Source organism: Trachinotus anak, unplaced genomic scaffold (assembly GCF_046630095.1).
Source record: "Trachinotus anak isolate AG129_WGS33_773 ecotype Australia unplaced genomic scaffold, CSIRO_AGI_Tana_v1 ptg000018l, whole genome shotgun sequence".
In the NCBI taxonomy this organism is placed as follows: domain Eukaryota; kingdom Metazoa; phylum Chordata; class Actinopteri; order Carangiformes; family Carangidae; genus Trachinotus; species Trachinotus anak.
Genome location: NW_027273869.1, coordinates 19,056,850 through 19,082,349, shown reverse-complemented (window position 1 = coordinate 19,082,349; position 25,500 = coordinate 19,056,850). Strand labels below are relative to the sequence as shown.

The window sequence follows — 25,500 nt, the reverse complement described above, 5'->3', positions numbered from 1 at the left end:
TTTGTGCCTCTGCCTCAGAAACCAGGAGGACTAATCACATTAATAATGAGACGTCTTCATCTGTGACTGTGACGCTGAAGCTAAACGTCACTTTACAAATTAAACCTGCAGGTTGACATTAAGTTATAATCTGGTGAAAACTTCTTCTCTTCAACTCATTTCTTGACCCTGAAGTTTTAAATCTCACATGAACTGCTCTCCTCCACTGGTCCTCGACCTTGGCTCTCCTCCTCCTCCTCCTCCTCCTCCTCCTCCTCCTTTCCTCCTGTGATTATCCCTGTATCAGCATAATTACGCCTCATTCATCTTTTCTGCCGGGACTCAAGGACAACACACAGACACACACACACACACACACACACACACACACACACACACACACACACACACACACACACACACACACACACACATTTTTCCTTGTTACAGGAAGATAATTTGGGGAAATACTCCTTTAATTATGATTCATATCTGGGTCATTCATAACCATCACTAGCTCAAGACTGTGTGTGTGTGTGTGTGTGTGTGTGTGTGTGTGTGTTCTCTGTTTCTGTTCTTGTAGCATTAATCATGGATTTAATGTCCAGGGACTCGAACCTGTGACACTGCAGGTCCTGATGTGTCGCCTTGCTCTGTTGCTCCTCTCATCATCTGTTAAACTATCCATCAAATTACCGTGGCAACGCAGCATCCATCTCCACATCCATCATCGAAAGGAGACAGAGGAGAGGGGAGGAGAGAAGAAACTAGGAGAGGAGAGGAGAGGAGAGGAGAGAGGAAACTAGGAGAGGAGAGGAGAGGAGAGGAGAGAGGAAACTAGGAGAGGAGAGGAGAGGAGAGGAGAGGAGAGGAGAGAGGAAAACTAGGAGAGCAGGGGGAGGAAACTAGGAGAGGAAAGGAGAGGAGAGGGGAAACTAGGAGAGGAGAGGAGAGAGGAAACTAGGAGAGGAGAAGAGGAGAAGGAGAATGAGGGGAAGAAAAATAGGGAAACAGGAAGTAAGAAAGGAGGTGAAAGGATAAGAAATAATGAAGAAACAGGGGGAGGGGAGGAAACAAGGAAAAGAGGAGAGGAACCCAGGAGAGGAAGAGAGGAAACTAGTGTGGAAAGGAGAAAGAGGAAAGGATAAAGTGGTGAGGGAAGGAAGGAGGTATGTCAAATATGAAGAGAAGTAACAAATGAGAAGAGGAGAGAAAAGATTAAGAGGAGAATAAGGAGGTAGGGAAGAAAAGAGAAAAGGAGACGAGGAGAGAGGAGTGAGGGAGGAGGGGAAGATAAGAAAAATGAGAGAAGAAGGGATGAAATGAGAAACAGAGTGAAAGGAGGAGACGAAGGAGGAAGAATAGAAAACGGAGAGGAAGATGAAATGAAATGGAGCCGTGGAGTCTTTGTGTCACAGCAGAATAATTCAGTTTTGCTGAAGTCAAGGTGAACTTGTAAATTGTGTTGTAATTCCCAGTTACTCACAAACACACACACACACACACACACACACACACACTGACAGGGAGGATGAAGGCAAATCCGCAGAGAGAGAAAAAAAATGACAAGAAAAAGGAAGGATGGTGGAGAGAGAGAAGATAAAACAGTTGTGTTGTCACTGGAGAGGCAGTGTGTGTGTGTGTGTGTGTGTGTGTGTGTGTGTGTGTTGTTGCAGCCTGATTCTGTTTGTGTTTTCCTGAACATAAAAACTCATTTTGTTCTCTGCAGGTTTAAAACATGACATTAATTCTGCTTCTGCCTTCAGAGACGTCAGGGAGGGAGAAGAGGAGGAAGGTGAGGGTAGAGAGTAGGAGGTAGGGAAGGAAAAGGTAGGAGGCTAGAGGAAGGAGGGAAGGGAAGGTGGAGAAGAAGAGATACAGGGGCAGAAAGAAGGAAAGGAAGGAAAACTACAGAAAGAAAGAAATAAAAAAGTAGGATGTAGGGAAGAGAACAAGGTAAAGAGAGAGCAGGAGGTAGGAAAGAAGACAACAAAGTTAGAGGACTAGAGGAAGAAGGAAAGAGGATGCAGGAAAGGGAGAGAGGAAAGGAGGAGAGGAAGAAAATGTCTTTTAGTTCTTTTTTAAAAAGGTCATCATCTTTCGTCTTCTCCTGTTTCATAACTGCTTGTGTTTTACACCTTCATCCTGCCACAGTCAGATCTTCTCTCCTCTTCACACCTTCAACAAACCTCCTTTCTTTCCTCCTTTCTCCAAAACATGCAACACTTTTTTTTCTTCTGGTTTCAGAAATTGCACAGGACGGACATTAAAATCCCGACGTGATTATTATTGACTGAGTTTCATCAAGTTTGTGATGACCTGGATTATAAACGTGTGAGGATGAAGATCCTCGACAGCGTGCTTTGAGGAATGAAAATCATCTGCAGGCGAACGAAGCTCTTACAAGAGTATTGACTTTTCAGTTTAACCACGAGTCTGATGGATCATTCTCAGGCAGAATTTAATTGACTTGCACATATGAGTGATTTCCGGGGGGGTGGGGGGTGAGTCCCTCATCTCCTCTGCTCTGTGCTGCCACGGCTCAGGATTTCTAATATGACAGTAGGGGAGCAGGACTGGAGCAGGTCAGCGCTCTCTTTACTTATTCATATCACTGCATCTCTTTAATTCAAAGAGATCATATCAGGACATGGACTCTGATCAAGCCTCGACATGATCTACACCAGGTCTTTAGTCCTGGTCCACACTAACAGACTGTTGGAAACGCCGCTGATCCCGTTTCAGTCCAGGTTGTGTTTTAGTCTCGACGGACAGAAACTGCACTTCCTGTCATGACGCATCTCTTCCTATCAGCTGTTCCTCATCTGCAGAGTAGACGATCTGCTTCCTGAGCATGCCCAGTGTATGTGACTGGTCATGTGATATGCAGTGGCGATCCTAGACTCCAAGGGGGCCCAGGCCCATCGAAGTCCAGCCTATAATTTACCGATGACCCCTAAACGCCTCACATGCAAATGGATAGACACTAGCTACCGCACACATCATCAGGGGCCCCACTTTTATGGCGACAGCAGTGACCTGATTCAGAGTTTTTGGAGACTTTCGGAGACGCTGCTGGAGCCGTTTTAGCGTCTGGGGGTTGTGTTGTGGCCTGGACGGACAAAAACAGAGACTTCTGGAATCAGTGACGTTGATGCCCACGACCGCTCCCTGATTGGGTGTCAACCAGCGGTGAAAGCAACGTGGATGATGAACTTTTAAGCGTTACTGACCTTGTTGTCTTTGTCAGCAGCTGTTGTGCAGCAAAATTGTGCGTTTTAACTCTATAACTGTCTTTGCTGCTCTTTGTTTGTGCTATTTTCTGCAGCTAATTAACTGCAGAGCAGACAATCTGTTTGCACATTCCCAGTGTACGTCAAAGGTCATTTCTGTGTGAGTGAGATCGTTTCTGAGCTAAAACAGTCGTCTGGACTGGGATTGTTTTCACTCGAAAAAGCTGTTTTGAAATGTTTGGATGAGCCTTTGTGTCTAACTGTGTGTCTGCTGTTTGGTGCTGGGCAGGTGGTTTAACAGTGTCGCTGCCTGTTTGATGGAAACAGCTTCTGCTTCTGCTGCTGGAGGTAAGAGGCTAATGAGAGCCGGAGATACTGTTCAAATGTGCGGCTAATAAAGCAGCTACTCTGGAAAGTGTGGGAACAGAGAGCGAAGGAGTGAGCTGCACGAATAAACGAACGCATGGAGGGCAGAGATGGACACAGTGAGACAGAAATAAAACCGAGAAGGAAAAAAAAAAGATAAATAAAAAATGGAGGGTGAAATGAGAGGAGGAGAGGCAGAGCCTGAATCAGAGGCGACAGCTCGACATCTTCACTGTCACATCAGTTTGCAACACGCTGTGTTTGTAGGTGTGTCTGAGTGTGTCGGGGGGAACACACTGATCAGATCTGTCAGTCAGACCTCACCCCCCCCTCCTGTCAGACCTGCTGCTCCCTTTTGCTGTGAATGATTGACTGACGGATTCATTTCCTGCTTCTGGTTTCCGTGTGGTATTTATTCTACGACTGCAAATTTAAGACATAATCAGTGGGGGGGGGGGGGGCGCTCGTGTTGCCATAGCGATCTCTGCTTCGAGAAGTTTCAGAACTTAGAGATGTAGTTTCATATGTTTGGGAAAGTTCTTTGTGGTTTTAATAAGAAATGTGCTTCAGTGATTATTATCATTGATGGAAAAAAATACCAGACTAATGATCTTTAAGCCGAAGTTATTGTCAGGAATCCAAACGCAGACACAAAGCTGCTAAAGGACTGATGCTCTCTCTGTGTTTTTAGTATTAATGAACCGTTTCTATGAATAAACAAAGAAAATGAGTTGACGGCAGGTTTGGTTTGATGCCACTCTTCCCACACACTCTTTTTCTCCTCTTTGATTTTGAAATGTGTGTTGGAGGCGGCGAGAGCGTCTGGTTCTTCTCTAACAACAGCAAAACCATCAGCACGCTGTTCATTTGTTCTGTGGGTTAAACAGGTGTGAGAGGTGTGTGTCCCTGTGTGTGTGTGTGTCTGCAGGTTGTCTGGTGGCTGCACAGCGACTATTAAAGCGTTTTAACATTCACAGTCTCTCTCGTCTTCCTCCAATGTTCCAGCTGGTGAATGTGGAGCAGTGTTTTCCTCCACGTGCTGCAGATAATTGGTGGACAAGTGGAGTACGACCGCAGAGAGAGGCAGTGTTTAAGTGCGTTTCGCCTCTGAAGAAACAATCTCATATGAATTCTTTGTTTGTTGCTACGAAAAGTGTGCGTCTGTTTGCATGTTAACAACGCTCTCTGTAGCATTTCGTGTGTTTACAAGGTGGAGTGTGTTTGTGATTCCTCAGCAGTGGCTTTGCGTTGTTACCCCATCGAGACGAGAGGATGAAGTTTGTGTACGTTTTCTAACCCTGACATTTCCACATCTCCACTGAGAGCACGGCTGACTTCATTTACATATTCCACCTTAAACCAAACTGCCTCAATTGCATTTCTCTGTTAACTTGAACCAATCACACTTCCCATGTCCCTTCAGCAAGCCAATCAGTTCCGCTGGCCGAGCCTTAGTCATGTGTATAATGAGCTGTCAGCCAATCACATTCAGCCTGGGGCCACTGGCATACGATTGGAGCCTGTCTGTGTCACTGAATCAATAGCAACTAATACCTGTGCAGCCAATCAGCCGCCTGCATTTCCTCAAGCCTTGCTCTTCTGAGCTGCAGTGGGGGGGCTCAGAGTCTCTCTTCTGATTGGCTGACTCACCTGTTGTTACTAGAGCTCCAGAGAGAAGCCTGAGAGAGGAGATGTAAAACTACACTGACATGGTTTTTGGTTCTTAAAACCACAAATATATCTTCTGATGGAGATCAACACTAAAAAAAAGTGTACAATATGGACCTTTATAATATCTGAAAATGCAAAAACAGGATTTAGAAAAGTTAAGAGGAGACACCTTTAACTCAGAGGGAGGACGGGGGGAACAGTTGTTCCTGAACACACCACAACAGCACAGCCATCTGAGGCAGAGTGAGACCTCTCTGTGTCAGAGAATAAACAGAATGAAGAAATGATAATTAGAACAAATTAGGAACATCTGCGCTCAGATAAACACACGTTGTGATTGTGCTCGTCCAGCCTTTGGTGTGTGTGTTTTTTCCAGCTGCAGCATCTGTTTTTCTGTCTTCAGGCCACTGAAATCTCTCTCTCTCTCTCTCTCCCTCTGTTTTTACCCATCCCTCCATCCCTCCTTTCTTCTGTCACACCCCTCATTCTTTCTGAATTCATTTCTTTCTCGCTTTCTGGTTTGAATTTATTTCCTCAGGTTTTTCTCAACGCTTCACGCCTCTGCACACACACACACACACACACACACACACACACACAAGTGAACAGTCTGCCAGGCTGTGATTAGAGAGGAAGGATGGAGGGGATAAAAGAAAAAGAGAGGAAAAGACGCGCAGATGCTTTGGGCAACAAACACAGCTGATAGACTGCTGTGTGTGTGTGTGTGTGTGTGTGTGTGTGTGTGTGTGTGTGTGTGTGTGTGTGTAAGATCACAGTTACGCAAGCTTACTTTTCAGCAACTACATTTAAATAATGCAGTTCAGTTGTTTTCCTCATTTCTTCATTAGAGAGAGAGAGAGAGGGAGAGAGAAAGAGAGAGAGAGAGAGAGAGAGAGGGACAGAGACAGAGAGAGAGAGAGAGAGAGAGAAAGAGAGAGAGAGAGAGAGAGACAGGACTGTTGGGATGAGTGATTTCTCTTGGCCGGAGGCAAAACTCTTCTTCTCTTCTTTCGCCCCCTCTCCTCTTTTCTTCTTTACCTTTTATTTCTCTTCCTGGAGGGAAAAACATTTTTCTCCTCCTCTTCTTTGTTCTCTTCATTCTCTCCTTTCAACATCAGAAATTTACGGGTGGAGGCCGTAAACTCATGACTCAAACCAAACCAATGGAAAGAAACGCCTCTCGAGCCGATCTGGTTTATTTAAAACCAAGACACCTGAGCTGTGTCCACATTCAGGGGCCACGCCCTCCGGAGGTCGAGGTCTACGTTGTAGAGCGATGGCTGAACTGAAATGAGACGGTCTGGTCTACGGAGGATTTCCGCTCCTGTCGCCGAGCAACCTTTTCAACGCATGGCTGTTTTCACTGTTCCTGACCATCCCTCTCTGTCTTCGCTCTCCTGCTCTGATAACATTCAGTAGCTTCTCCCACCAGAGGAGCCACAGACCAGAACGATCCGGACTCATGTTGCCTTATGTGTGCAGAGATGGAAAAGCCAGAGCTCGAGGCTGAATGACTGAGTTCAAGTAGGTGTGTCGCTCTGAAGGCGGTGAGCAGCACAGCGACGTGTTCCCTTCAAGGCCGATCAAAGCCCAGATGTGCTGCTGCATTCTGGACCATCTGCGAGGGTTTCACTGTGTGTGAAGGAGGGTCCACCAGGGGGGCATCACAGTCCAGATAACCATGACCTGGGTGGAGTTCTGGGTCAGATGAGACCAGATTTTCAAAGCTGTTTCACATCCATCTGAACCTTGGATGTTCTCTACCTTCGGGTCTCCAGAACTGTTACCAGGGACTGAAGGTGCAGCTCAGCACAGAACGAGCAGACGTGTGCTGTGTGATCCAGAAGTTAGAGTTCTCTGAGAGGACGTCCCACAATCCTCCAGACAAAAAACAAACAACTACACACAGTACAGGGAGCATGCAGGCCCTCGCCTCAGCATCAGCAGTGGAGGTGTAACTATATATGGTAAAATATTACACACACACATTTACTCTTCAGCCTCCATGGTGGAAAAATGATCAGCCCCCCCTGGTTTTCTGTCGTGTGTCCCCTGATTCCATCTCTGGAAGTCAGGAGGTGGCTGAAAATAAGCCTGCAACTGTCATAGCTACTAATAAATACTGCACACAGCACAGGCTGTATAGTTGTCTGTTACATGTTTTAAATATAGCACCCAGTCTAAAGGTAGATGTCCATGTGTTTGTGATTATAAAGCAGGTCTAGGTTCTATATTAATACTGTGACAGTATCAAAGCCTCAGTCCACAGAGAAATGCACACAGCCTGTATTCAGACACTGAGCCTTAAAACCAGCCGTCAGGACTTCTGGAACTTTATGATGTCACAACAAACCCGTCACTGCTCTCAGCCACGCCCTAAGCCCCGCCCACCTGGACCCACCATCCAACCTTGCAGGATTTGGTTTCTCTGAGTGTTTACCTGAAATCTGCTCTATTTTTATTTGATCACTCAGAAAACAGTCTGAGCCAATCAGAGGAGAGGCTCAGATCCTCTCTTCTGATTGGCTGACTGACCTGTTGTTACTAGAGCTCCAGAGAGAAGCCTGAGAGAGGAGATGTAAAACTACACTGAGGAACCCAAAGAGAATATTTATCAAAACAAAATGTCTAAATTGTTAACAACAATAAAGTTAAATGATCCATTTCTACAAAGCCTGTGTATGTTTCCATGAGCCAATCAGTTCACAGACAGTGTGAAGGTCCTCTGATTGACAGGTGGACCTCGGCCCCTGATACAAATATTATTTATTTTTTGCTTTTTCAAATTTTAAGGAGTTGGAGACAAAGTGTGTCAGTGCAGACTGACAGGACAGAGTTATTACTGCTGTTACACACACACACACACACACACACACACACACAGATCAGTGTGGTTTCGCTGCTGTAAATCATGGCTGTGACAGATTGGTGCTGCTGGGGAGGAAACATATAGCAATTTAAACATCACGTTCTCACACGGTGAGTAATGGAGAGCAGGGTGACTGACAGGAAAACAAGAGCAGAGAGAGAAACAGTCTCCGAGCTGCGCTGCATCCATCTCTCTGTCTGTCACCCGGTCTCTGTCTGCAGACTCATTTTTATTTACTAATCTGTGTGATGTATTTGCCAGATGTTCGGTGTCTCTATGAATCTGAATTTACTGTAATGTGAAGTTGACATGGAGCAGAGAAGTTTTAGTTTCAGGTAGTTAACGCTGAGCCTGTGAGTGTAATTTTTCATTAATTCATGTGTTCGCGATACACTTCTAATGGACCTTGTTTTCTGCTGGCAGTATTTCAAACTTTTTGATTTAAATGAACACCAGTTTAAAGTCTAATTTTTAATTCATGAAGAACATTTGACACCAGAGACTCTTCACCTAATGAAGTGTGCCTTAATGAGAAGTGGGAAGTTTTGTCCATATGTGTTGAATTTTCCTTCATGATGAATATCAGAGAGAACGTACATCTGGAACCTTGTCTGTTTCATTTAGGAGACACTTCAGAGTTTACAGTAATAATTGCAGTAAACGAGCTCATTCAGTCGTTATGTTGTGTTTAAGGAGAAACTGTTTAGTTTATGTGTGGAGTAACTGCTGGATGTCATGGAAACAGCTCATCCAGCTGCTGAGGTGTTATATTTAAAAAGCAATATTACATTTTTTTAATTAATTGTTGAGGGTATTTATCAACATATATTTGTCTATGTGTTTCATAAATACCCTCAAACTTATTATGAATCCCTGTTAATAAGAACATGTTTTTGTTTTGTCGTGTGTTTGTTGTATTGTTTTGTCTTTTGTTGTGTTGTATGTATGTTTGTGTGTGTGTGAAGGAGATGTATTTAATTCATTTTGAGTCTAAACAGATTTATAATAAAGGAGAAGAAACACACAAAAAGGACAGAAAAGGCGATGACGCACTTTTCTCCATCATGTGATTAAGTTACTCTTTGAGGTTACCATAGCAACGATGCTGATGCTGCACACTACACCAGAGGTTCTCACAGTCTGACTCTGCCTAGACTTTATAACATAAAAACATTGATAGTGCAGCATTGTGCTTTATGGGATGTAAACAGGAAGTTTGATGTTGCCATGGAAACATTCATTGAGTTGTGGACTGTGGACTACAACTTCAGCCCTGTTATTGGTAGCCTGTGTTTATATGTTAACAAACTGACGCTGTTAAAAGCAGCTGAATTAGCTGTTAGCAGCTCCTGTTTGCAGTGAACCGCAGGATTAGAGACAACTGTCTCCGGATAAATGTGATACTGAAGGAAACTTTAAAATGTGATAATTCTCTGGCAAATTCTGGAGTTTTAAAGCAGATGATGATATTTTTGGAAAGCACTGCTCATGTTGTATCTACAGATATGAATAGAAGAATATGAACAGAGAAAAAGAGGAGCTATTTTTAACACAATCACACACCAAGTGTTTTACAGTAGCTGAACATCCTCCTGTTGCGTGTCACATCCTGACTACCTGTCGTTTTTAGAGCACCTGTCCCCTTTCACCTCACATGTCTCCAGCTGGGCACGACCATCACTCAGAGAGACAGATGTTCAAACAGCTGGAGCCTCACACACAGATGATAAACAGAGGAAGCAGCTCATTCACTGTGACAGGCAAAACATCATAAAACATGTTTATGTTGACCGTGAATGTCGAGGAAACCAACACACCAACATTTCTAACCTTCAAGAACAACTCGCTGATCATCTCGGAAACTTTACAAATGTTAATCAATTATTTATTTTGTCATTAAAGGGGATTTATCTCTGTATCCTAATTACAGTGGTCAGATTTGTTTTGGATAAAAAAACTTGAAAAACCTTACCACACACACACAGACAGACACAGACACGGTGTTTTGGGTTTCTCTGTGACATTTTAAATCCCTGTTACGCCGGTTCTGCACGACTGGATGCTTTAATAGAAACACACACTTTCTGTTCTCTATTAACAAGCACAACGAGATAAAGTATTTTATTTATAACGCTGGTCTTTATTTAAAACAAGCTGCAGCAGAGGAGCCGCGCTGCAGGGACAAACACAACAGAGAACATGAAACACACACAGACAGCGACGTAAGTTAGTGGACTTTTCCTGTTTTGGGCTTTTTCTGTCGAAATCAAATGCAGCAGGAGAAGAAGCTTTCAAAGAAGCACACAGATAAATAACATGAACCTTTTACACAAACACTGTTTCTTAATGGGCTGCTAATACTGCTAATCAAAGGCTGCATTTATATGAATGTGTGTATTGTTAAATTAGACTCGTGTTGTCAGTAGATGTGGTGGTTGTCACGCATCAGATAATAATACTATTTAACTGTAAGTGCCGGGATATTTTTTTATCCTATTTTTGTTATATTCGGTTCTTTAACCCTAGAACACTAACGTCAAAATTAGTAACACCATCACTAACGTCGGGTGAAAATCACCTTAACGCATGCCTCTTGAAAAAACCATAGATGGGAGGAGGGAAACAAACATACCGTTAATGACATCAATGAGCAGCCGGAAGCTACCCAAGGACCCATGCAACTCAGACAGCAGCAACACAATGAAAATCACATGACAAGAATCGTGTGGGTGAAAATCACCCGACGTTAGTGTTCTAGGGTTAAAGGTTCTGTAAATGATCCTCACTGCCACTAGATGTCGCATTGGACCACCAGCATCTCAGACCAAAACAAACGCCTCCTCAGCCACACGTTCTCAGTCGGCGAGATGCTACGAAGCCCAGTGAAAGTGGCCACGAAACGCACAAGAAGCTCAACTGGATGAAGTAACCCCGTGTACACAAGTGCCAACAAAACAAAAATCTAGCCACAACCATTAGCCCATGCTAGCATTGCTATGATACGATGTTAGTTGCAATGTTAGTCACCCAGCTAGCAATAGCAACATTTGCTGAGCACGGAACAAGTCAGCTAATATCGTGCTACTGTAGCCGTCACTGATGAAAACAGACATGTAACATTTTGTAGCATCAAGTCACTGACACATGGAGAAGAAGCAAACCAGCTCTGAGCACCATCACGGTAGAGACAGAGCAGGACTGGCTCCTCTGTTGGAAATTCAACTCATCAGACTCCTCATCTGAGTCTGGGTCTGACTGAGGCTCCCTGATGTTTCACCTGGACACCTGGAGCCAGCAGGTGGTGGGCGGGGCCAAGGCCCGATCCAGGTTTCTCAATGAGGAAGTCGAAGCAGATGAGCTTCTGACCAGTTTTTGATTTGACTGAGTTTAAAACATAGCTGGAAATTGACTTTAATAGAGAAGTAGTTCATGGACTGATCCACATAAATGATGCTGATGGAGCTGGTAAAAATTTTTAGGATGTTTTGATGATCGACCAGCTGACCGGGTCTGGTCTGCTCGTATCTCATTCTTTGTTTGTTTGCATCAGTATTATTTACCTCCTCACTAATAAATAACTTTGTGCTACCAGTCACCTCTGGGTCTATGTTGCTTCCTTCCCTTTGCTGGGTTGTAACAATCTATATATAATCTGGATCCGAGACCCATTTTAATCCCAGGTGTAAATGATGAGTAATAATTCCTTGGAAAATTGCAGTTATTCTGCTCTGGCGTTTGGTGCACTTCCTCGTGTCATTTACTCTCAGCAGCAGTCAAACAGTGCAGCGTCAGCAGCAGCAGAGACTCTCCAGTGTTAGTATGGAACTGGGACACGGAGTAAAAGTGGCTCCGCTCGTCTCCGCAGTAATTTGTTGACACTGTGCGACCTCCTGCAGGTGAACGTGATGTTTCAAAAATGCTGTTTAAACCTGCGTTTCTCATTCAGACCTTTGTCTTAGTGTCGGCGTTATATCAGGAGATTTCAGGCCGGATTTGGCTCCATCGTTACTTTTCATGTCGTCTCCATCTAACTCATCGACTGCTGCTTTTATCTCTGCTCTGTGTGTAACGCTTTGATCTTCTCTCTCTTGCTGTATGTATAATGTATAGAGTCTGTAAAACCCTCTGCTACACTGGCCCTGTCTAAGTCCCACAGTGGAGTGCAGGAGGAGGAGGAGGAGGAGGAGGAGGAAGGCCAGCATGAAAACAGACAGTGAGGAAGAGAAGCAATAAATAAGAGGCAAACAAACAGAGGAGGAAGCCCAAGGGTGGAACAGGGAGAGGAGGAGGAAGATAAAATCCATCACTAGAGATGGAAGAGATAGAGATAATATGAGAGGAGAAGAAAGAGAGATGAAGAGGGTCAAGAGAAGCTGGTGAAAGAGTGAGAAGAAAAATCAGAAAGGAGGGAGGGGTAAAGAGATGAATCACATCATGTGGTCACCTCCATTACCCTCTCCCCCCCTGTGATGGATGGAGGGAGCGTAGGAGAGAGAGGAGGTGGAGCGACATGACTTAAAGAAACTATAGAGAGAAGTGGTCATTAAACCTGCTCCCTGCTGAGGACCCGGAAGGAAACGTCCAGGATGCCAAGAAAATCAAATGGCTCTTAATGTGCAACAGACAGAAGGAAACGAAGGGTTAAAGAGAAAAGGACGCAGTGTTCACAGAGTGGCTGCTGGTCCTGGATCAGTGGAGGAAAACTGAGGAGACTCAGTAAATTAAAGGGCTGGAGAGCGGAGATGAAGAGCGATTAAGAGGAGGAGGAGAAGAGGAAACAAGCAGAGAATAATGAATCCGATCTTTCCAGGACTGAGTGATGCTAGAAGCTGAGTCATGTGACTTCAAATCAATATCATGATTAATTCAGACTTTTACCTCGATTACGATTGAAGACAGTCCGATGAAAATCAGGTGTCTAACCTTGTTCACGTCCATATGATGTTTTTTATATGATGAGTGAAATAATCAGTCGACACCATTACTGAGTGTTTCCACCTTGAACTGCAGTGAACCAATGACAGTCTCAGGCAGCCAGGGATTCATGCGTCATAGAACCTAAGGAACCAATCCTGTCAACTTGTGGGGATGGGGGGGCGTGGCTAAATACACCTGAAACATTGTCAGTACAGAGAACCAGAGTTAGCATTAGCATAACCACTAACACTGTGTCAGCCACTGCCAGTTACAAGCTAACAAACAACAGATAAAAGATGCTAACTACGCTAACGGCTCTGATCCGTCTGCTAGTCTCTGATTCTGGTCTCAACAGACTCCTCATCTGAGTCTGGGTCTGACTAAGGCTCTCTGATGTTTCACCTGGACACCTGGAGCCAGCAGGTGGTGGGCGGGGCCAAGGCCCAATCCAGGTTTCTCAATGAGGAAGTCAAAGCAGATGAGCTTCTGACCAGTTTTGGAGTTTAAAACATGGCTGGAAATGAACTTTAATAGAGAAGCAGTTTATATATAAAATAAGCTCTTTCATCACATTTATGCAACCAAAAAAAAGTGTTAAAGCCACTAATCCCTTCATGCAGTCAGACTTATCATTTCACACCACCGCCCACATATGGTGTCATTTGTCTCAGGCTGCCTCCTTTACTTCCTGCTCATCTCTATTAGCAAATGTGTTTTGGAGAAACTTACTGCTGCCAGATTACAACTTAAAGATAATGAGGAAATGTAGCCGGCAGGTCGCAGCCCTGACCCCGTGATGAAACTGAACGCATCTGCAAAATAACCACAACAACACAACCAAGCTGGTTTTCTACAGCTCGTGTTTGTAGCAGTGAAAGATCCAGACTGGATCAGTCCCTGAGGACTTTCAGAGTTTCCAACCGAGGCATCGACTGCGATGGTGGGGTGAGGAAGGGGAGGGCTGGGGGGGGTGTGGGAGCTACTGACATCTGTAATTGATAAGATGCTTGTGGTTTGCTGGTTCATGCTTTTTCTTATCTTTAACTTTCATCAGACCCTGTGTACAAACAACAGAGATACACAACCAACCACTGTTGGTCATAAGTTTCTCTGTGAGAATAAAAAGTGCACTGACTCAATAAATGAGAGTCCTGAGCTCTGCATTGAGCCCAAACATCCCAGTATGACCTGTTAGCCCAAAGAGTGTCAACATAATCCAGGCAGCAATTACAGTTCCCCCAAAACCTAATTGGCAAAACAAATGAGCTGCATATTAATGTCATTTCTAGGGAACAGGGATGAAGGCTGCAACTAAGGTTTGCTTGAATAATCCCTTAAATGTCTTGTCAGAAAAAAAAAAGTTGATTCGCTAAAAATAAAAAAGTTCATATCACTTGTTTGGTCCAAACCTACAAAGATCCTGTTTATTTTCACAGTAAAAGAAATAAATCTTCACGTTGAGACGCTGGAACCAGGAAATGTTTTGGTGCTTTGGCCTGAAAAATAATTAACAATCAAACCTGCTGCTTCATAATATTCATCGATGAACCAATTAACTGACTCCCTCTAGACCTCCACTGCCTCACAATATTCTGTTTACATCATACTGTCCAACGCTGCCTGTCATTGGCTGGAAACTGAACGATAAAGTGATGTCATTAAAACTAGAATCACATCCTCGTGGTCATTTCCTCCACCAACGAGCCAAGCTGCAGGAAATATCATCACAGGAGTTTCTGCAGAAATGTTATGATGTCAAAGTGAAGTTGACCTTTGACCTTTTGGATATAAAATGTCATCACTTAATTTTATCCTTATGGACATTTGAGTTAAATTGTGTCATAATTAGTGTGTGAACTTGTGAGTAACAGCCTAAAATGTGTTTTGTGAGGTGACCTTAAATGAAAACACACACACACACACACACACACACACACACACACACACAGCTATCAGTAGCAAACAGATCAGAGCTCTTTCAACTGAGTTCAATCTAAAAACACAGCTAGTGAGAACGATATTGATCTGTTTCAAAATAAAAGCCCTTTGACCTTCGTATTTTTGGACTCCTGGTGAAATGGACTGATGTGTGTGGACACTGCTCTGTAGACACTGGTGCTGTGGTCATGTTCTTATCACTGTTTGAGGCTCTGGTGTTGTTGCTGCAGCAGAAGATGTTCTGCTTGGAGGTTTCCATCCTGCCTCAGGTTTCTTTTTTTTTCTTTTTGGTTTATATAAAGTTTTTTTTGGCTGGCGGTTGTTGGATTCATGTTAAAGCCTTTTTCTTCCACAAACACTGCCAGTGATTGAGCAGAGTCTCTTTTAATCCCAGTTAAATTTGATTTAATCCTATTAGGACTTTATTTGTATGCATTTCAACAGCAGGAACAATCCTGAGCTTTGAGTGAAGTTGCTCGTGTTCTTGAGACAAATAAAAAAAAAAACAAACTTGAAGAAACTCAAAAAGATGGAGGTAATCAATTTGTTATGTCATCAATGATGTGGCTAATTAAAATACTGGGACAAGGTGGGACAGGAAGAATTACATTAGCTACAAATTAGCAGATGCGTCACAAACAAAATCTCTTTCTTTCTCTTTCTTTTTCAAGGCTCAGTGATATTTTGGTCACTGTAGCTGTTTAGCAAACACACAGGAGGAGATGATGTGTTTGTCAGGGACTATTTTCAGCAGTGCATTTATACACACGTCCTGCTTGTTAGTAAGATGTAAGAAAATTCACAGGTCTCTCCTCAGACACCTGAGGTGTATGTCTGCAGGTGGCAGAAATATACAGAACATGGCAGCAATTAATAGAAACATCAAGCCTCATTAGTCGATAACGAGAAGTGCTGATTGGTGGAAAATCCCCTGCTTTGCTCTGATTGGTCTGCTGCTGCTACTGCAACGGTGCAAAGTGCTGAAATCTCACATCCACACAGTCACACTACATATGTTTACAGGAGAGAGAAGGTGACACAGGCTGAGTCTATTTTAACACAGTAACTGGATGAAAACAACCACCGCCCACTCTTTTCCTGGGACTTTGTTTTCTAACTTTGCATCCTGCATTAATTGAGCTTTTTAACACTGTAATCAACAGAATAAGCCTGTTGAATGTCACTCTACGCAGGGCTGAACAGCAACATTGCGCCTTCATCTACTTTACCTTATTTATTGCTCAATGTATAATAATAATATTATCATCAAAAAGATGCTAAAATTGAAGTAAATCAGTAAAGGCAGAGTTTTGTTTAGTTTTTTTAGCCATATTAGTGGTGGTGTTTGGTCCAGACTGAAATATCTCAGTGGCTGTTGCATGGATGAGATTCACACATTAGCATCAGCAGAGATGGGATCATTACTGGTTTCAAGATAAATCATGGTAAAAATGCCAGACAGTTAGTATTACTGTTTAAATTTTAACTATTACGATAACCGTGGTCGATATCTGTGGTAAATTGCTGCAGTTTATTTAACTCAGGTTCTGTACTCCAGTACAGTAACCCAGACAAGCAACACAGGTTTGTTTTGTGTCAAGTAAAACATGGTGGAAGACAGTGACTTCTAATACCTTTCTACACCAAACTCAGTGAGTAAAAGCAAGTTTTTTTAAATGCAGTTAACCTGCTAAAATAGGTGACTGACTCCTTTATATTGCCAGACAACTTGCCTTTCTGAGAAGACACACACACCACTGCAGGTTACAATGTCATCACATGCATGAGCTTCTAGCCACAGACTGGTAAAGCGGATCTGTCATGTCTCATCCAAGCGTCGGTGCTTTGATCTGTGATTGTGTGTTTTTGAAACTTATTTCAGGTCTGGAGCTCACTCTGTCATCCCCGAGCGAAGTGTAGCTGTGGTGTTTCTGGTTTACAGCACTGTGCTGGAGAGATGACAGGTGTGTTTACAGTGTGTGTGCTCTGAACGACGTCACAGCAGGAAAACGGCTGAAAATTAGTGGGTTGTGTTTATATCACTGCAAATTGAAGCTGATAAATACCCACGTCTACTGCGTCATTTGACCTGGGTGTGAATGTTCCCTTCCCTTCTATCCATCTATAAAATCACTACAGGTACTGCAAAACAGTTCACAGCAGTTCATAAATTGAGAGTTTTAGTAGAACTAACAGAGTCGTGTTCTGCAGCGGGAGATGACAAACTTCAGTTTCCTGTTTTATGAATTTCCAAATTCGACTTGAGGAGGACAATTGTGATCACGGTGTGTCTGCCGGTCTGTTTATCATTCTGAGGCTATTCTTCCTGCAGATCTCCCCCTCCAGTGAACCGACTGAAAACGTTTTGTTCCAGTGTGTGTGTGTGTGTGTGTGTGTGTGTGTGTGTGTGTGTGTGTCTGTCTGAGTGTGTATATGTGAGTGTGTGTGTGTATGTGCTGATAACAGTGCTCGTTTGATAATCAGCCACAATTACATCCCAACCGAAAGAAACAGAGACAAAGTGGGTGGAAGGAGGAGAGAGGTATTGATATGGTAATATCTCACACTCACAAACACACACACACACACACACACAGAGCAGTGTGACAGCAGAAGAATGGAAGGTTTCATTTTCTGTCTCACAAACCTTTTATTACCACACGAGACTGAAACTGCTCATTAGAGACAGAGAGAGGTGTTGCATTCAAGTGAATTCATGCAAAATTGAACGCAGTCAAGGTGACAAAGCCTGGCTGTTGTAATTATTATTATTATCTGACACACTTAGAGCATTTAAAGCCTCTCCACAGCAAATCAGACTTGGAAAAGGACGTGCTTAGACTCACTGAGATTGATTTCATGTATGTGTAATGAGCCTGATCTCTTAAGAAGGTCATTGCAATGAGAAAATATCCATCAGGTCCTCAACACTTCAGACAGAAAAACTGAAACATGTAGCTTCCTGTTCTTTAAAGCTCCATCCAGTCTAAAGGTAGATGTCCATGTGTTTGTGATTATAAAGCAGGTCTAGGTTCTATATTAATACTGTGAAAGTATCAAAGCCTCAGTCCACAGAGAAATGCACACAGCCTGTATTCAGAAACTGAGCCTTAAAACCAGCCGTCAGGACTTCTGGAACTTTGTGATGTCACAACTATGGAGACCGCCCTCAGTCATAACCCAAGCCCCGCCCACCTGGACCTACCATCCATCCTTGCAGGGTTTGGTTTCTCTCAGTATTTACCTGAAATCTGCTATATTTTTTATTAGATCACTCAGAAAACAGTCAACCAATCAGAAGAGAGGCTCAGATCCTCTAGTGAACTAGTGAAGATGCATCTGTGGCTCAGTTTAGATTTAGAGTGAGACCCTGTTTGGATCCATCTCTACAATTTCCTTTGTGTTTGTTTCAAGTAAAAATGTGTTGGGTCCTAAAGTCAAGCTGCACAATCTCTGCACTGCTGTTAAACATCAGTCAGTGATGTCATCACTAATGGACTTCATTACAAACTGACTCCCACAGTGAAGTTAGTTTGATGCTGAAACTTTCTTTAAACTGCAGTCAACATTCGACCAACACACACACACACACAAACACACACACACACACATCCAACATAAATTGCTACATACACACCCTATGTATGTGACAGGCACACACACACACAGAGTGTAGGGATGTCAGATTAATTGTGCTGTGGTGCGTTCAGGGCCTCAGGCTGCAGATAGAAGCTCAATCATCCATCAACCCTGACTGCTGATATAATTACTACACACACACACACACACACACACACACACACACACACACACACACACACACACACACACACACACACACACACACATTCAGTCCGTCATTTTCCTGTGTTCACTCCACTTGTCTCAAGGAAACAACCAATTTGCTCTGAACATTTCAATTTACCTCAAAGCTCTCTCTCTCTCTCTCTCTCTCTCTCTCTCTCTCTCCTGATTGGCTGTGACGTACATGATCACTACTGATCGTTCCTGAATAAATGTCTAGTCAGTCCATGTTTTATAGTAAACAAAGTAAAATATAAAACCACAGATTGTAACAGAAATGAAACTGCAGATTTTGACAGTGTGATTATGTATCTAATAATTATCTATCATGAAGAATGTTTCTGCAAACAGCTCACTGAAAATTATTTATTAAAATGACAGAACTGGGGGAAAAACTGCAGGGAACATTTTTCATCAGTTAATGGTCTAAAATGATCCATTATTTTACAGCATGGTTCTTATTCCTCCCTGTTAATAACCTGTCTGCTCGCGTCACCAAACTGTCAATCAAATCTGTTCAAAACCACACCCACAGAGCCACCATGAAGATCAGCTGAGATTTTTTATGTTCATTTCTTCATAGATAACAACAGTTTCTTCCCCATTTAGTCATGAATATTTAACGTGAGCAACAACAATAATCCATCAGGAAAAGGACGAGGAGGTTAGCTCAGCTCTTTTGAATAAAATAGAAATTGTGCTTTGATTTAAAAAAAGAGGAACTAGTCAGGAAAGAGCAAAGTCAGTCTAAAGTAACAGATATTCAGTTGTAACAGACACCTGCAATATGTTTTCTTTAAATTTGGGAGAGGCTGCAGGATTTTTCTCACTAAGATTTTCCTGCTTAAAGAATATCAACATCATACCACATAGGACAACATCCACATACATTGTATTTTTAATTTAACCAATAAAATCACAGAATTATAGTGAGATTTAATTACATTTTTGTGCAATTAATCTTCCATGATGTCCTTACACCTGTGCAAATCAGTTTGTTATGAGATAATCAGTAAGTACATATGAAAACAGCATCACTGAGAAAAAATAATCAAGGTAACTATGGCAACAGGCATCTCCAACACACATTTTTAAATGCTGCTGTTCCTGCCCTGTCGACTGTTGCAAAATAAATAGACTGTGCTGGAAAACGTAATTATAACCTCTTGTAGCTCTTTGTAGGCCTCCTGCCTACAAACCGAGCTTCTCCCTGCAAACTTCTGCTCAGATTTCACTCCAGGAGGCTCGGGTGGAGACAGCGAACGCACCTAAACGAAAAAAAAACATGATGACGATCTCGTGCCAGTCGCTGCTATTGGCTAATGCCTTTGTCAGTCATTCTAGCTTGAAGACAGGTATTTGCCCTGTCCAATGAGAGCAAGCAATGGGGATTGGGTACTTCTGAGCGGATGCTGATTGGCTGTGGAAGGTGTGAAATATCCTGCTGAGAGGCTGCAGGAGGAAAAAAAAAAAGATTCAACTAAAAATCTATGCATTATTGTCAACCTCCTGATTTTATTAGGGAAATTTCATATTCATGAAGCAAAAGTTCCTAAGACATATCCTTCATTTAAGATGTTTCTAAATGATCTTGAATGCTACTTTGAGTCTCTCAAATTTTTAACTAACAAGAACATTAGCAGTTAATAAATACTTTTTTCTCTCTGTTGAAATGTGTCTGTTTATGATGAACTGATGATGTCTGAGTGTTTGTAAACTTGTTCAATGTTAAAATTAAATTAAACTAAAAAAAAAAGGATCAACACTGTTTTGAATGATGTTAAAAGGTTTTATAGGTTTAAAGAGTTAAAGCATCAGAGTCCTTTTAGAGAGGTTCAAGGTGACACCACAAACTGTCCACAGCTCCTATAATATTTGGCCTAGAGGGCAGAAAATTCACAATGGTGATTCTGACAAGATGTAAATTGGATATATTGATTTTCAAACTTGCATTAAGTAATGTGTCTTTTTTAGGCAAGGACAAAAACAGAAAACAAAAACAAGCTTTGTATGAACTCTTGTGGTTTGGGTTGTGCTTTAGACTCACGGTGCACAAACACATTTTCAGAAATGAGAAGATGCTGCGTTTCAAATTATGACTCACACATGCATTTTGGCCTTAAAGTTCTTCTATTATAAGCTTTTTTTCTTTGGGTTTGCCAAATAAATTCTGAATTAAACCAGACCAGGATTTTTCTCTTATCTGTGAGTCTTAACAGAGGCACAAAACACTTTAATTATGATGGAGTCACTTCCAGTTACTGTGAAATCAGATATTTTAATGGAAAACAAACATTTTACTGATATGTTAATTAAGACTGTTTCCTCATTACATGAATAGAAAATCCAGCTGCAATTATGTTTCCTTCAAAACAGACGCACATTATTACTGCAGCAGAGTGAGACATCTTACTACAAAAACACTCTCAACTGAGCTGCAGCGTGTGTGTGTGTGTGTGTGTGTGTGTGTGTGTGTGTGTACTTTTCACATCAAATGTGCCTGAAGACTTTTTATATAAAGGATGTTTCACAATTAAAAAAACAAAATGCAAAAACTGTGAACAAGTGTGTGTATTTTTTGGTATGTATCTCACAGTGAGCATGGTTAAGTGTGTGTGCGTGTGTGTGTGTGTATGTTTGTATTGTGCGTGCTGCCAACTGTTTTGGAAATCTCCCCATGTTTCATCTATTTTCTCCAAAGACAAAGCTAAAGACATTTGTGTGTGTGTGTGTGTGTGTGTGTGTGTGTGTGTGTGTGTGTTCAGTATCCAGACTGACCACATTAACATGCAGATCGGTCTCAGCCCATTATCTGCGCGTCATCGCTCCATCAGTCGGAGTCTCTGGCTTCAGTTTCCTACAAACATGAAGACAAACAGACATCAAACCAGTTTTGTTCTGATATATTTAACTGTTACGTCTCTAAATGTCATTTAAAAATCTGAATAAAAACCTGCTGGTCTAGAAATAACATGTTGAAAATAGTTGCCCTGTGAACAGCTGCTGCTGCGGCGTGGAGCAGGACAGAAACCTGGAGCTGAAACTCTGAAGACACAGACTCCTGCTTCTCTCCGACAGGATCCAGAGCTGCTGATATTCTGTGATTTTACAAAGTGACTCCACCGCTGCTGAAAGATGTAAACATGATTTTATCAGCTGCAGTATGAACAGGTGGAACTCGACCCTGAGAGCAACAGGCCGCACTCGTCTGATCCACGGCTGCAGTCTGACCGGGCTCTCTGCTGGAGGGAGTGTGTGTGTGTGTGTGTGTGTGTGTGTGTATACTGTTTACTGGATGAACCTCAGCTCAGTTGCTCATTTTCCAAGTAATTAAAAATCTGCAGCGACCTCTGAGAAAACTTTGTTTCTATGTGGAAAATTATTTTTGCTTTGCACTGCAGAGTCACACTGTTTGTATGTGTGTGTGTGTGTGTGTGTGTGTGTGTGTTGACGATGGATTAGTTTTCTCTCTGACAGCAGCAAAACAAGGAAACACAGACTCCTCCTCTCTGCTCCTTTCCTCACCTCCTCTCCCCCCTGTCTCCTCTGCCTCCCTGCCCCTCCTGACACCTCGTTTCCTTCCCTATCTCCCTCTTCTCTCCTCCTTACTCCTCACTTCCTCTCCCTCTTCCTCTCCTCTCATCTTTTCTCTGCCTAATCCTCCTTTCTTCTCCTCTCTCGCTGCTTCATTTCAATATGAATGATAGTTGAGCTGATTTTCCTCGAGGCTCACACACACACACATGTACACCCACACACACACACACACACACACACACACACCACAGTTTTTAGTCAACAGTTGAGCAGTTTTCTGTGGATGCTGATGTTTGTTCAGACTGAAACAACTAAAGGATGGATCCCAATAAAATTCTCCTCACATTCATGGTCCTCAGAGGATGAACCTCATCATGAGGCTGAACGTTTTCTGAATATTGGATTTAAATTCATCCGGTGGACACAGACACGGCTGAAACACAGAGCGAATGATGCTGCTGCTTTGTAAGTCCCAGATGTGTAAGAGACACGAGACATGAACTCACCTGCACAGTTTCACCTGTTCACAGTCAGACCTCTGTGGGTTCCACATGGACTCCGAGCGCTGAGTCGAGTCCTGGACCATTTCCTGCTCACCGCCCCCCCCTCTTCCTCTCCAAGTATTTCCTGTCTCTCTCCACTGCTGCTATTGAATCAAGGCATAAAACGACCAAAGTTAAGTTAATAAAAAAAAAAAAAAATTAAAAACAGATGTATCACAGACAAACTGAATAACCACACAGATACGACCCATAGCAGTGTCTCCTGAAATAATGCCCCTACGGCCGTAGGTGTACCAGACCTTGGTTGTCATGGTTACCTTTATAAACATGCGGACTGTATCAGGAGTGGCGCACCAACCTTCGTCACCATGGTTACTCTAATAACTTGGGTTAGGTTTAGGAAAAGATGGTGATTTGGGTTAAAATAAGTTCTTCCTCAACATCAGACGATCTTTGTTGTCATGGTTACAACTATAACAACGAACAGTCATGGATAATAGAAACAACATCAACTGCTCCGTCACATGGGAATCGAACACCGCTCTCTTGGGTCATATTCATCCCTCCAGCCCAACCTCCTCCTGATGTGGACCGCACTTTTCCCTTCGCTCCTGTCATCATCACTACGACCACTAGCTGTCGCCTAGCAACAGAACCTAACTACGGGTCATGATAAACCACCTATGGGTCCTCACAGGCCTCAGCGTCCACGATTACACACGTCTTGTATTAAAAAGAACAAGTCAAACAGCATCAGTCACTTGAACGCCTCGTAGCGACATCACCGCCCAGAGGAGCGAGTCTCCGTCAGCTGGAGTGTCAGTTCATCCACAGCTGCTCCAGATGTTGTGAGCGTAAATGTGCTGACATGCAGCAGAAATGTGGATGTTCCAGTTTGACAGGTGATCTGCAGGTTGTCTCCCTCAGAGCTGACAGGACACAGAGCTCTGTCTGCTCGACCAGAACATGTTCCCTCTCTGAGAGAAGTGAACCAGTGTTTCTGTAAATCTCATGTTTTCACATTTTGGCCAAAGTTAGTTTCGTTATCGTGGAGTTTTCCTCAGTCGCCTCCTCTCCTCTTTTTCTCCTTCTGAAAACTAAACTCCTCGTCTCACTCCTCCAGACGAAGCCGGACAGTTTTGGACTGCAGCTCCCTGTTTTCATGCTAAAATGTAAATTATTTAGGAACTCCACCATAATTAATTCTGTCTTTTAGAAAAAAAAAAGAGTCTTTACAACTTGTTCTGTCTTAAAGCTGAAAGTGGGGCTGCGGCTCCACAGCCTCAGTAATGAGACAGTCTGACGGTCGACTGACGCAGAGAGAAGTCAGACTGTAATAACGTTCACCAACGTCATGTAGAACTGTTTCATTACTTCAGTGTTTCTGCTGAAAAAAAACACTGACTTCCACTGACTGTAGTGAAGCTGTTACCATGGTAACCACAGATTATACTTGTTATCAGAAAATGAATTACAGTTTTCTCTCTCTCTCTCTGTCTTCCTGTCCTCCATTAAACTATGAGTGTGTGTGTGTGCGTGTGTGTGTGTGTTATCTAAAATGGGATTCCTCTGAACAGAGAAGACACTTAGAATAATAACAACCTACACACTGCTGCTGTTACTCTGCCTCCTCCCTCCTCACTTCCTCCTCTTCCTCTCTCTCCCACTCCTCTTCTCTGCTTTTCTTTCTTCAATCCCTCGTTTCTTTCTCTCTATCCTTCTCTCATGTTTTATTTCCTACCTCTTTCTTTTGGTTCTTCCTCTCTTCTGTTGTTTCATGTATTCTTTAATTCTCTCTTTCTTTCTTCCTTCTCTAATATTGTTTCTCCTCTGTTGTTTCATGAACTCGTTTCCTTCCTTTCTTCCTTCCTTCCTCCCTTCCTTCCTTCCTTTTCTAATATTCTGTCTCTCCTCTGTTGTTTCATGAACTTGTTTCCTTCCTTCCTTCCTTACTTTCATTCTCTTTCTTTCTTTCTTTTCTTTTTTTTTACTTTTTTCATTCTATCATGTTCATCTTTCTTCCTCTTCTCTTACTTTATACTTCCTGTCTTTCCCTTTTCCTCCTATTTTCTCTACCTTTTCATCCCCATCTTCTTCATCCTTCTTTTTCCTTTTTTTACCGCTCTCTCTCGTGTTTTTCCTCCCCCTCAGCTCTTGGTTATGAACTCACCAGTTTACCAGACAGAGAAACAGAAGATTCAGTTTGGTTTGGAGTAAAGTGACAGTCTGTCTCTTTACCATTCATGAAACACCAGAGTCCTCCTCCATGTTTCTCTCTCTCTCTTTATCATCTGTTTAGCTCATTTCTCTCTCTGTCACATCCTTTCTGAGTCCCATTAATCTAAGTGCACACACACACACACACACACACACACACACACACACACACACACACACACAGATATACACACACACAGAATAAACTTGCAGTGTGTATCCAGTGTGATTTCCCATGATGCCGTGGGAAAAACAGCGGAGTCATTCATCACCATGGATGAAGTTTAGAGAGATGTCAGACACACACACACACACACTCACCCACACACAAACACACACGCACACACACACACACACACACTGCCTGAGCTCTGGAGGTTGCAGGTTTGAATCCCCCCCCCCCGTCGCTGTGTCACTTTCTTCTTCCCTGAAGTTAAATAATAAAAACTCTGCCAGCTGCAATTTG

The 25,500-nt window shown here is 42.8% G+C and overlaps 1 protein-coding gene across 2 annotated transcripts in view; it reads right to left on the bottom strand.

Annotated features, from left to right (window-relative positions):
• Positions 1 to 19,226: 19,226 nt before the first annotated feature.
• LOC139635156 (thyrotropin-releasing hormone-degrading ectoenzyme-like) overlaps positions 19,227 to 25,500 on the bottom strand; it is a 154,899-nt gene continuing 148,625 nt past the window's right edge. Inside the window, exons 20-23 of one of the 2 annotated variants that reach the window (XR_011694134.1) lie at positions 22,821 to 22,960; positions 21,731 to 21,905; positions 21,556 to 21,634; positions 19,227 to 20,045 (exon numbers count right to left, since the gene is read on the bottom strand). Coding sequence is in view for 1 of the 2 variants with exons in the window: in XM_071502203.1 (XP_071358304.1) it covers positions 21,884 to 21,905; positions 22,821 to 22,960 (162 nt within the window). In the remaining variant the exon portion in view is untranslated. Of the gene's footprint in view, positions 20,046 to 21,555; positions 21,635 to 21,703; positions 21,906 to 22,820; positions 22,961 to 25,500 lie in introns of those variants that run through there. The other variant, XM_071502203.1, reaches the window with a different exon arrangement.